Raw genomic sequence first — 13502 nt, 5'->3', positions numbered from 1 at the left:
TGTTAATGGCACGGCAGTCTACACATGCACCACAAGCCATCCTTCTTAGGCACAAGGAGAACAGGTACAACACATGGGCTTAGGCTCTCCCTGATGTAACCTTTTTCAAGAAGCTCTCTAATCTGCTTTTGAAGTTCCTTTGTTTCCAATGGATTGGTTCGTTAATCCGGCCGGTTTGGAAGTGACGCACCTGAGATGAAATCAATTTGGTGTTCTATACCTCTTATTGGCGGCAAACCGTTTGGGTTCTCTTCTGGAAAGATATATGAGAATTCCTGAAAAACATCTATCAAATCACTCGGGAGCTTCGGTGCAAGGTCAGAAAATGCTATTAGTGTTTCTTTATTCACAAGAAAAAATAATGGCTGTTGAGAGTACAAAGATTTCCTTACTTGACTCTCTTTGACAAAGAAGTTGGAGTTCTTAGGAGATACCTCGGGTTTTGCTGTTTAATTTCTCTGTCTCGACTTTTCTTCAACTAACCTGGTCTTGATGGACCTCCAACAAAATTAAAGGAACCAGAGTGATCTTCTTTCCTTTATGCTCAAAGGAATGCCGATTGGTGTAGCTATCATGTATCGCCCTTATGTCAAACTGCCAAGGTCGTCCTAGAAGAATATAGCTTGCATCCATGGGAAGGACATTGCACAGGATCTCGTCTTCATATCGGCCGATGGTAAGAGTAACCGTGACTTTCTCCTTGACGTACTGTTCGCCCGTTTCATTCAACCATTCCAGTTTAAAAGGCCGCAGATGAGGCCTGGTCTCAAGTCCAAGCTTCCTAACAAGAGTATCACTAGCAACGTTAGTACAACTTCCACCGTTAATGATCAAAGAACAAAATTTATCTTTAACTAAATATCTAGAGTGAAAGAGATTCTCCCTTTGTTCTCGGTCATTGGACTTAGGATGAACGATCAATGATCTTCTAGTGACCAGAAGTGTCCCTTGAGCTGGATATTCAAACTGTTCTTCCTCTTCGTCAAAGATTGGACCGAGATCTTCCTCTTTTTCTTTATCGTCCTCGGACTCCACTTCACCGTTGTCTAGGAGGATCATTACCTTTTGATTTGGACATTTGTTGGCATAATGTCCAAGTCCTTGACATTTGAAACACCGAATATCCCTTGCCCGATTGTTGGTCTCGACTGCCTTTCCTTTATCAAGACGAGCATGAGCATTAGTCTTAAAAACTGAATTTGATGGGGTCAGAGACTGACCTTTTTCTTGATAACTTGGTTTTGGTGCAAATGAAGGTTTAGAGAAACCCCTCCTCTTTGTTTGTTGTTCGATTAGAACCACCTTGTACAACATTTCCTCTAAGCCTTCATATTCTTGAAGCTCCATTATGTCCTGAATGTCCCGGTTGAGGCCTGCAAGGAATATGGCCATGGTAGCTTCTAAGGTTTCATCTACATCCGCTTTGATCATTAAGCTTTCCATTTCCTGGAAATAATTTTCCACAGATTTGGTTCCTTGAAGCAAGCGTTTGAGTTTTTGGTGGAGATCTTTGTGGTAATAAACCGGCACAAACCGTTTCCTCATCAAGGTAGAGAGCTCATCCCATGAAGCTATTGGTCTTCCACTTGTCCTTCTCATGTGAGTCACAACTTGATCATACCAGTTAATAGCATAACCTATAAACTCATTTGCTGCAAACCTAACCTTCTTGAGTTCAGAAATTTTTTGACAGTCGAATACTAACTCCATTTTCCTTTCCCATTCTAGGTAAACATCCATATCGTTTTTACCTTCAAAGGTTAGAAATTTAAGTTTTAAACCACCTAAATTGTCATATACTCTATCATTTCTTGTACGAAAAGGATTAACATCACCTTGGTCACAGTTTCTATGACTTCGTCTAGGTCGGTTGATGGATTGACCATCTTCTTCATGGAACTCCTCTTCTTTAATTTCCTCCTCGGGCCGGTAAATCCTCCTTGAACGTTCTCTCCTGGCGGTGGGTATAGAACAGATTTTTTGGCTATTTTGAATCTCGTCGAGCCTCTGGTGTAGTTTTTCTAGACATGTATTCATAAGGTTAGTAATAGTGTCATTCAATGCCCTCATCTGCAAGTTAGATAGCCCGGCGACAGAATTTCCTGGCCGATCTCTTTCTCCATCACTTTCCATGGTTTTCTGAAAACTTAACACTAAAAGTTAGCAGATAAAAAAATCCTCACACACTCAAGTATTTCTCTCGATTTTGGTAGGTCACTCAAGAGCTTTCTCTTTAAGTTCTAAGAGAACAAATCCAAGCAACCCAATGGAATTCCCAAGCAACAAGGGAAGAAGGAAGATAGAAAGACAAGAGGATTTTGTGAAATCTGTTTTAACAATTCCAAGGCTGGATTTTTCCTCAGCCAGCAGGATTTATCTTCCACCCCCTAGCCAAATGTAAAAATATATATATATATATATATATATATATATATATATATTTATATTAGGATTTTTTTTCTTTCTTTTGGTAATAGAGATGGCCCAGGTAAGGAAATTACCCATATTTAAGATAGAAAGAAGAAGAAGTATTTAGAAATGGAAGATGAGAAGATGAACAGACAAGTACCGGTGGAGTGGCTCTGATACCACTTGATACACCCTAATTCGAGGATCACTCAGTCGGATTAGAAAGGACAGAAACTCGCCAAGGTGAAAGGTGCAACGAGGGAAATTTAATGGATTGAAGGGTCGCACAGCAGTTGCGGGAGGCTGCTGATATTCCCAACTCCAATCGTTGCTAGATATGACACACTAGACCAACAAGAGGAGGCTGTTGCTTGGATATTACACACCAAGAAACAAGGAAGTGTTCTAGACAAAGAACAAAGAGATAAACTCATAAAATGAAAAGGAAAATTGATTGATGATTCTCAAATAAGATTACATGTGTTTATATAAGGATACAAAACCTGGTAACAAAACCAAGTATTAATTATTCTTGAAACAAAAAATAAAATAAATATAGATAGTTGAATGGAGACCCAACTCTTGAAGTTTTCCTTCCCAAGGTGAGTTGAACTCTATTTTCGTCACCTCTCTTTGACCACAAAATAAAGTGATTATTTTGGGCTTTCTTGAGCTTGTATTAGGCTCGAAGTGGGCTGAACTTGATAGACATCATCCCCAATATAACTTTCCATGCTCTCTTTGGCCATAAGCTCTTGAATAAGCCCATTAAGTGCATTCCTTAGCTTCTTAGCTTTTGCTCTAGTCATTGATCCTTCAGGTACAAGCAATGGTTCCTCCGCTATAAGCTCCTCGGATTCAAGCTTAGCTACAAGTTCCTCGGGTTCAAGCTCAACTACAAGCTGATCCTCATTAGCTCCATCCATGATCACATCAGATTTCAACTGCATCCTCATTAGAATGTGAGTTACAAGCACTTCTAATTGCGATGCAACACATATGGAGTAAAGAACTCAGAAAAGTTATTTTTGAAGGTGACTACAAGCAAAGTTATGAGGTTCTTAATGGTACGACCTCAACTTTGGAAGCTATAATTGGATAAAGGAAGGTAACTACTAAAAGCCCAATTTGATGAAGTCGATTTCAAATGGACATCAAAAAACAACGATCGGCCGGTGGATTTGTTATCAAAAGCAATTATACCACATAATACTTGCTATCATGTTTATACATGTATTCCTAACTTTCTTTTGCAAGAACTAAAATGTAATATTTACTAATTTTCGTAATAAAGAAGTCGTTAAAAGAAAACTACTATCTCTATTACTTAATGTTTAAGGTTTTACACTGATTAACAAATTATTTATATTATGTTTGTTACTAAACTAAAATATCAATTATTATTTATCTAAACACGATATAACCAATAATAAAATAATTTGTAGAACATAAATCATCAGAGCTAATGAACAAACTAATTTCTTTTGCATTGAAAATTAGAAACAACTTGTAATTTTTTAATATATATCTATACTATTAAAAGGGAAGCATTTTTAATAAAAAGTCATAGAGTTAGAGATTATTACAATAAAATGCCACTGAACACTGAATATGGATAACTATAAATAAGGAACCAAACAAATTGATATTGATAGCCAAACAGATTGATATTGATAGGACCCAAACAGATTAAAATCAGATGCAATTAATACCTAACATATACATTATCACATCAAACAGATACAATTCAATAATAACAATTACCTAATATTTATGAAAATTAAATTTATTACTATAAAAATTGGACACTTAAATTCAGAATTATATATATGTAAACATGTTTAATTTGATAATATATTTAGAGATATTTATGGAAACAACAATTTGTTTTAATATAATGATAACTATTTAATTGGGTAAAGAATTGGTCAAACCTAATTTGATATTATAAATGACGTGGTTAATTAAAGAAAATAAATATAGGATTATCAAAAATGGAAATAGATAACGTTAGATTTTCAAATTTGTTTTTTTTTTTATTTTGATTTTCAAATTTGTTTAAAATCTTAATAATATTTTTTGTGAAAATAAAAAAATATTAATAATAAGAAAATAACTAATGAAACAACTATAAAAGGAATATGCTCTTTTATATTGGTTTCAAACAGATTAATTACTAAGAATATATTTTGATATGCCCAAATTCGAGGATCACTCAGCCGGATTAGAAAGGATAGAAATTCGCCAAGGTGCAAGGTGCAACAAGGGAGATTTAATGGATTGAGGGGTCCCACAGCAGTTGCGGAAGGCTGCTGATATTCCCAACTCCAATGGCTGCTAGATATGACTCACTAGTCCAGCAAGAGGAGACTGTTACTTGGATATTACACACCAAGAAACAAAGAGTTCTAGACAAAGAACAAAGAGATAAACTCATAAAATAAAAAGGAAATTGATTGATTGATTCTCAAAAGAGATTACGTGAGTTTATATAGGGATAAGAAACTTGGTAACAAAGCTAAGTATTGATTATTCTTGAAACTAAAACATAATAAAGATAGATAGTTGAATGAAGACCCAACTATTGAAGTTTGCCTTTCCAAAGTGTCCTTCCCAAGGTGAGTTGAACTCCATTTTCGTCATCCCTTTTGACCACAAAATAAAGTGATTATTTTGGGCTTTCTTGGACTTGAATTAGGCTCAAAATGGACTGGACTTGGTAGACAACATCCCCAATAGAATTTCCTATGCTCTCCTTGCCCAAAATCTCTTGAATTAGCCCAATAAGTACATCCTTTAACTTCTCTCTCTTTCACTCCTTGGTCCAATTTTGTTGATGAGAAACAACATGGGCTGTTCTATTTCTTCACTTTTGGCTTAGTAGAAACAACACCTGGTTGCCATACATAATTCTGGAAACTCTTAAACCAGTTGGACCTTAAACTCTTCAAGTGAACAACTAGATTAACCTCTTTTGGCAAATGGAATGTATCACAAATAATTGTTTGGCTGGAAGAATTGATCTTCAACTTTGTTCGTGTTGAACATGGCTCAAAGATCTTCTTGGATGGTCTCATGATCATATCATATTTAAATTATAGGTAATATATATCGAAAATTATTATTTTAAAACTTATGAAAAGAGTGAAGTGACCTTAGTGCAGTAGCCAATGGTAAGTCCTTAATGTACAATGCACCATCACACCCGGGATCGAGTCCCGCTCCCTACGAATGTAGGGATTTGGCTTATGGACCGGCCAGTTGTGGCCCAATGGTTGACAAAAAAAAAACTTATGAAAAGATTTTAATGTTCTTATATAACAGAGCTACTAAATTCTCTAATATTGTTTAAAATCTATTTTTAAAAAAAATATTATATTTAATTAAAATAAATAACAATTAATAGTAGAAATTAAAATCTATAATAAAATTATATCGATCATAGTTTGAATTAATTGAAGATAATTGAAGTAATTAGTAGTTTTAGTCATGAAACAAATATTCAAACAAAATATGGGCGATGTGATGGCGAAATTTGTGGAAACCATCAACGAACAATTAGGAAATTAATGCAATATATTTGGCAAAAATATCTTAATAATAAATGAAAAATCTTAAACAGATATCAAAATTTTTCTATACCATTCTCCTATATATATAACGAAATATTTTTGTTTAAGCCTACAAATATCTTCATTTTTTTTTTTCAATTTGGATAGCACATAATCTTTTTGTTCTTTTTGCTAATTGAATTAGAATCTAATTTGACTTTTATATTTTTGTTTTCAGCATTCAAATAGAGCATGGAAATGGTTGTTTCTCCACCTTTTGTGTCATTGTTTCTTTAAACCAATGGTACTTTGATCTATTTATTCTTTAAGTTTACTTAGTTTATTGACTTGGTGGATTTTATATTATGTTAAAGTTTGATATTTATTTTCCATGGCACAGCCTTAATTTGATGAAAAAGCTTAAAATTGAGTTCTTATTAAATCATCAAAAATACTTATCAAAAATACTTTTGTTTAAAGGTTATTTTTGTGTATTATTAAAGTGTGTGTTTTGTTTTTTGTAGATCGCAAACTTTGGTTTGATTTTTAGGACTCGGGAATCAAACACATTAAGAATTTAATTATTTGGTATTTATATTAGCTAATAACTAGGGTGTGTTTATGCAGGGTTTTAGCCATGGAGAATCTTGGATCACACAAGAAATAAGTATGAAACCATTTAAACAGGAAAACTACTACTACTTGTGAAAACTATACTACTTGTGATTGATTTTATTGTGTTTAGACTTTTAAATACGAAAACATGTAATCAGAGAAAGTGCATCCATCCACACATATTGTATAAGATATATATGTGTTGATAAATGGTTTATTAATATATTTTATAAAACCATTTCAAATAGACTCATGATATATCTTTTTAAGTATTGAAAATTCTCTAGATATTTTTTTGTAAGTGAAAAATTCAATTTTTAACTATGAAAAAGTTTTAATGGTATATACCATAGCTGTTAAGATTCTAACAAAATTAAAATTTTGTTATTAATCATCATCAAATTCAATGATGTAATTAAGATTTACATTTTTTTGGTAAAGCTTGAATATACGGAAACCTAATTTCATGTACAACATAGTTGCAGAATTACTAGAGTTTTGGAAAACAGCATATACAACAATTGTACGTATACAAATCCATATCTTTTAATATTATAGATTTATAATAAAAATTGTTGAATAAAATTTTGTTAAACGACTTACTTTCAATATTTTAAATATATATCACTAATCTATAAATTGTAAATATATAAAATAAAATATAAACATATTCGAAATAATTATTATCTAGCAATATTTGAGCCAAGTAAACTATTTTATCTTATCAAATAATTTTTTTTGAATCAAACTGTTACGTAATCAGATGAAACGAGATGAAGGAACGAGAAAAGAACATAAATTTCCAATATTCTATGTAACATATTTTCAACTTATCTAACATAAAAATGTTCAAAAAAAAGATATTAAACTATGTTCTACAATAATTAAAAAAAAATTAACAACAAAGAATTGTAATCCAATATAAATTAACCATATGTCAAAATATAAGAATAAAGAATTCGACGAATTTTGTAAATATTTTTATGATATGATATAATATATAAATATATTAATTTAAACACAAACTTCAAAAATACAAATAATCTGAATAATCCAAACTACAAACATTACCTCTCCAAAATGTAATTAACAATATGTTTACTACTATCCTATAAAAGTACTTAAGAAAAAAAGCCTTTTCACAAACCTACGTAGCACTGAAGCGGGTACGAGAACTAGAAATGGATACTACGTGAAACGGCAAAATAAAAATTTATAAATACAGGAACGACATGGGTACTTCAATAAACATATATCTATAAGTCATCATCTTCTACATATTGATTCGGGTTTTTGTTTAGTCTCCATAGAAGATTAAGGTTTTTTGACAAAACCATTTAGGCTATTATAGGGCATAACTTGCTACAAACTCAGGAAAGAAGTTTGTAACATTTTTAGATATTAGATACACTAAGTTTTTATAAGAATTGTCTCGGAAACGTCTCCAAATCACAACTATCCTATCCCTAACAATGACCAGCCGTCCCCAATAGTTTGAAACGTCTGAGAAACATTTCCATGGCGTTTCCTAGCCATTTTCTGAGACAGAGACGGTGTACCTAATGGTGTCCCCGTGCTACATAGCCACAAACCCACAAAAAACCATTTATATTAACAATAACATAACTATATGTTACAAAAAATCAAATATTACTTATGAAAACAACCTCGCACGTACGTGCGAGTCCGTATCTAGTATATCAAGAAAGGGTATTATTTAACCATTGGTTTTATTCCCTTTACCGCTATATTTACCAACATTATCACTACTCATTTGATCGTAACTGCTAAAAACACCCTTTTAAACGCAAGAAGCAATGCCCATCATCAGTTGAGTGCTAACAACCCAGTCGTCACTTTTTCGTCAACACTCATACACAAAAATCACGTTTAAGAAAACGCTTTTTCTGTTCGGAAACGGTTGCGGTTAAGACCATTGACTTTTTTTGGAAAACATGATCACGCTTCAACAAAACCGCAACAACCACCCAAGCACGGGTTAGGAGAACAAACACTGGACCACTTGCCTGCAACTACAACACCCTTAGTCATAATAATTACAGCTCATAAAATCCCGAAACTACCCCTCCTCAGGTCCAAGATTCTCAATACCCTACCAGCACCACCACCCCAAAAGGCCTAAACACACAACATGCCCAAGCCGTATCAATCCTCGTGAACCCAATTCCCCCTCTCTCTCTGGATCTGATCCGATCGATTACAAATTTTTCCTCTCTCCCTCTGCGTTTTTTTTGATGGCGTCGGATCAACGCGACACTGTTTTCTCCGTTGAATCGCCGGATCTAGAAGACGGCGGCGGCGGTAGCGGTGGTGGAGGAGGAGGAGGTGAAACTGAATCAGACGAAGATGTTGTTATACCCGAACCAAACGAAGCCGAAGAAGACGATCCAGAATACGAAGATCTGAATTCTCCCTCTATGGTCTCCGCAATCTCAACAGCTCCGGCCGCCGCGAAATCCTCCTCCACTACAGGTACCGTAACCGTCGCTCTTCCCGCCGGATCCGCCGTTCCTGTAGCTTCAATTCCATCGGATTCCGATCAGAAATGGCACCGTATGACCGAGGTCGTTCACCAGAGACCACCGATCGACGATTCCAGACGGCTTTTTCAGAGGCTATGGACAGACGAAGACGAGATCGAGCTCCTCCGTGGCTTTCTCGATTACATAACGAGCCACCGTGGCTACAGCTCACACCCGCCTGATACGGCGCCGTTTTACGAGCAGATCAAATCTAAGCTTCAGTTGGAGTTTAACAAGAATCAGCTCGTGGAGAAGCTGAGGAGGTTGAAGAAGAAGTATAGGAATGTGATGAGTAAGATTAGTTCTGGGAAAGAGGTATTCTTCAAAAGCCCTCATGATCAAGCTACTTTTGATATCTCTAGGAAGATTTGGAATCAAACTGGGAAGATCATTGGGTTTGAAGATAACAGTGTTATGGATTTCGAGGAAACCAATCATGTAAATAACACCAATGGTAGCTCGAGTTTCAATATCTCTATGGGTAACGCTAATGCTGATGTTGTCGATTTGGAGAACGGGTTGGAGAAGAAAGTGACAATGAGTAGGAAACGATCACGGTCGAGGATTGGGAAGATGGATGAAGATAAACCGGTTTTAGCTCCGTGTGACGGCGGGGGAATGCCGCCTAACGCTGTTAATCTTAACGAGAATGTTGGTGAGTTTAGCGACGGGAGGAATCTAGGTGGGTTGATTGAAGAGACGGTGAAGAATTGTGTGTCGCCTATGATTAAAGAGATGATGAATGGTACGACGGGGATGATGATGGCTGCAATGGGTGGGTTTCCTGGAGGTGGTGGTGGTGCTCATGCTCTAGGTGTGTTGAGTCCGATGCTAATGCCGTCGATGAATCTCGGGTTTGGAGGTAAAGGAGCTGGTGACGAACGGTGGAGGAGACAACAGATTCTGGAGTTGGAAGTGTATTCGAGGAGATTAGAATTGGTTCAAGAGCAGATTAGAGCCACGGTGAATGAGTTAAAGACATTTCCCAATGGAGGATGATGATGAATAAAGAAAGACTTTTAATTAATTGGGTTTGTTATAAGTATCTAAGTTATGAGAGCAAGATGAAGAAGGAAGAAGATGAATGTTGGTCTTGTGGTATGGTGGTGAGGTATAGTATTAGCAAGTTTTATAAACTAATAATCTGAGTACTGAAAAATTTCTGATGGTGATGAAATCTTTCCAGGTTTTTGTTTTCTTTAGTATTTTTCTTGATTGAATCTTTTTTATTTTTTGTCGATTAGGGGTGAATGAATGCTAGGTGGGGTTGTGCATAACCTTTGTATTAGTCTATTAGATTATAGTTTTTGGTAGAGTTCAATAAACATAACAAGGCTCTCGAGGTAAATTATTTATATAAAGAACAAGCAAATATATGTCGTGATGCATATAATATTGATATTATATCTTATGAACATTAACATGTCTTTTTTGGAATTTGATCTATGTATTCCGAACTTCCGAAGACATGTCAAGTAAATCACTGATGTCTTCTCACTATATGTTGCAATTGTTATATTTATTTGATGATCAATTTGTGTAATTTGTTTTCTTAGTGTATCATGTACCTCAAAACACACCGTGTATATGTGTTTGTGGATATAGAAATACATTCTTACGATTTGGGCAACCAGAACAACGACTATATTCTGCATATCCCCTAAAGAATGAGAATATTGGGTTACGCTTGCAAAGACTAAATCTTACATTTTATATCCAAGACAAAATATTTGAAAACGCAAAAATTAACAAAAAGATCCGAACATTAATAAACAGTGTTCAACACCGTCTTGCACCTTTGAGAATTTGTCACCATTCAAGCATAGCCTTTTAGATGTCCACTTTAGCTAGCTTGTATGGATTTGCAGCATATCCGTAGGTTTTGTCTCCATACAAGCTTACCCTTGGATGCAATATTCAATTTTAGCCAACGAGACAAAACTTTTCCTTTATACTTTCACAATTTACATTGTGTGTTAACCACATGTTAAGTATCTCCAACCCACCTTCATTTTCTCCTTCAAACACCACTTTGGAGATAGATCTATCTTCAATGACAATCATTATCAACCATGGTGGTCAAGGATTCATCCTAGGATTGAAAAAGCTACGTTTTAATTCTCTTATGTGGTTATGGTCTTATGGAGATAGCACTTGATCCTATTTGTAAGAAATACCAAATTCTCTAAATTAATTCCAAAATTCTTTTTTTTTTTCGGAAATGCAGAAGCTAGCTTCCAAAAGCTACGTTTTAATTCTGGTTTACAAGCTAGGAAACGAAGACGAATCTAATTATCTTAAATGATTAGTTTAGATAAGAATATAATTTTATTGAATAAATTGATTGAACTGTTGGTTAAAATTTTATAAATAGATGGTATTATTAAATTTTTATAATAAAAGTAAAATAAAATATGCTAAAAATCTCTTGAAGAGTTAAATTAAGTTCAATATTAAGTTGGTGGAATTTTGAATAATAAATAACATACGCCCTCTTGTTCCAAATTATAAGATCTTTTAGTCTTTTTATTTTGTTCCATTTTATAAGATTCTTTTCAACATCATTTATGTTTATTTAGTATGTTATGAGTATTTGTATTATCTAGTCTTTTTTTTTTCTATTGGTTAAATTTTTGAATAAATATTTAATTATATATTTTATGTAAAAATAACAAAACATTTATGATTTCTTAAACTTGTACTTTTAGCTAGAAAGTCTTATATATTGGAACAGTATTAAAGTAATCCTTTTTTATAAAAACTGAAAGTCTGAATGTAATAAGAGTCGTATACAAGACTTTCAAACTAAACTAAATTATAAAAATCTTACCAAGTTCTAGTACATTTTTCGCCATAACACAAACAAACATAATCATATATCTAATTTCTATGCTATTAAAAAAAAAGAACATCGCCACACTTAACCACAACCACCGTGGTTGCAACCATCGCCTCTGCCCCCACCACCGTTGCTATTGCCATCACGACTATTATTGTCACGGCCACCACCATTTTGATACTACGACTCGACATGAGTTTACTGGATCCTAGTGGGCTTCACCTTCGGTTTATTATATAAGCCCAAGTAAGCTATATGTTTTCTTTGTATTTAAGTTGCTTAGATGGTTCTGTAAACGTTTCATCAAAAAAATCAACAATGAATTATTATTATTATAATTTTTTTTTGAATATAAAATTGTAGATGAGAGGCATTGAATTGAACCCTCCTCCTTTGACATAGTATGTGGCACTTTTTACCAAATGTGCTAAGATAAGTTATGAATTGAATTAATCTTTTCTCGTCTCTCTTCTTCCTCATTTCTCTTCTAATCTTAACTCTGTTCTTCTAATCTCATCTATTTCTGGTTATTCTTTGATATACCACATTCGGGGTCTATCACATTTTTGTCAACATTATCATTGTCGCTATCACCATGCATCTTCGTCCTAAACTACAATTTCTCAAGAACTCATGGCCTTTTTTTTTTTTTTTTGGACGAAGAACTCATGGCCTCTATTTACATGAAAATAAAAGTAACCATAGATGTAACATCCAAACCTTAAATCATAAATCCAAAATAATAAACTACGGACCATGACTTAAGTTTAATGATTTGTGTTAATGTCATTATTGTGTCAGCACCCGAAAAAAAACTGTCAACTACCATAATACCACTATTGTAAGATCGTCAATTCCACCAATGGTGATGGGCTGATGGTGGCGGTAATGCTTGTGGTCGCGGCAGTGAATATCTTTATTGTATTTTCGATATACACTACGTGCACTACAAGAAAACACGCATTTTGCGACTACACTATTAGTCATCTGTACGTGCACTACAAGAAAACACGCATTTTGCGACTATACTATTAGTCACCTAGTAGTCGTAAAATCAAGAGTTACGACTAATTAACGACTACTTCATACAATCGTGAATCGAGAGTCGCTAATTGTTGTAGTCGTAAATTTAGTCGCAATTTTGCGACTAATAGACGACTATATACATGTTGTTACACAATAGTCATCATTTAGTCGTAAATTATAGTGACTCTTTTGCGACTACGTTACGACTATATACATAGTAGTCATCATGTAGTCGTTATTTTTAGTGACTAGATTGCGACTATTCTGTGATTAAGAAACCTGAACAAATGGGTTGTTAATTTGGTCGGTAGATAGTCGTATAAGTTTTGGTGACGTTTTGGCGACTAATATATGTAGTAGTCACTATATAGTCACTTTAGTTTTTAGCTATATTGTTAAAATTTGATGACTATTTGGCGACTAATGTTTTCTGAAACTGGATATAGAATATTGTAATTTCTCTTTTTTCTTTTTAACCCTGTCAACCAAACCAAAAAATGATTCTAATTGGAAACCTAA

At 34.2% G+C, this 13502-nt stretch overlaps 1 protein-coding gene across 1 annotated transcript; it reads left to right on the top strand.

Annotated features, from left to right (window-relative positions):
* Positions 1-8537: 8537 nt before the first annotated feature.
* On the top strand, positions 8538-10479 carry LOC104707092 (putative transcription factor At5g28040). Its single transcript, XM_010423370.3, has one exon. The coding sequence runs from the start codon at positions 8831-8833 to the stop codon at positions 10115-10117; it is 1287 nt and encodes a 428-aa protein (XP_010421672.1). The 5' UTR covers positions 8538-8830; the 3' UTR covers positions 10118-10479.
* Positions 10480-13502: the final 3023 nt, after the last annotated feature.

This window comes from Camelina sativa, chromosome 8 (genome assembly GCF_030686135.1).
Source record: "Camelina sativa cultivar CO46 ecotype springtype chromosome 8, ASM3068613v1".
NCBI lineage: Eukaryota > Viridiplantae > Streptophyta > Magnoliopsida > Brassicales > Brassicaceae > Camelina > Camelina sativa.
The sequence above is the reverse complement of the archived record's forward strand: the minus strand, read 5'-3'. Positions and strand labels throughout refer to the sequence as shown.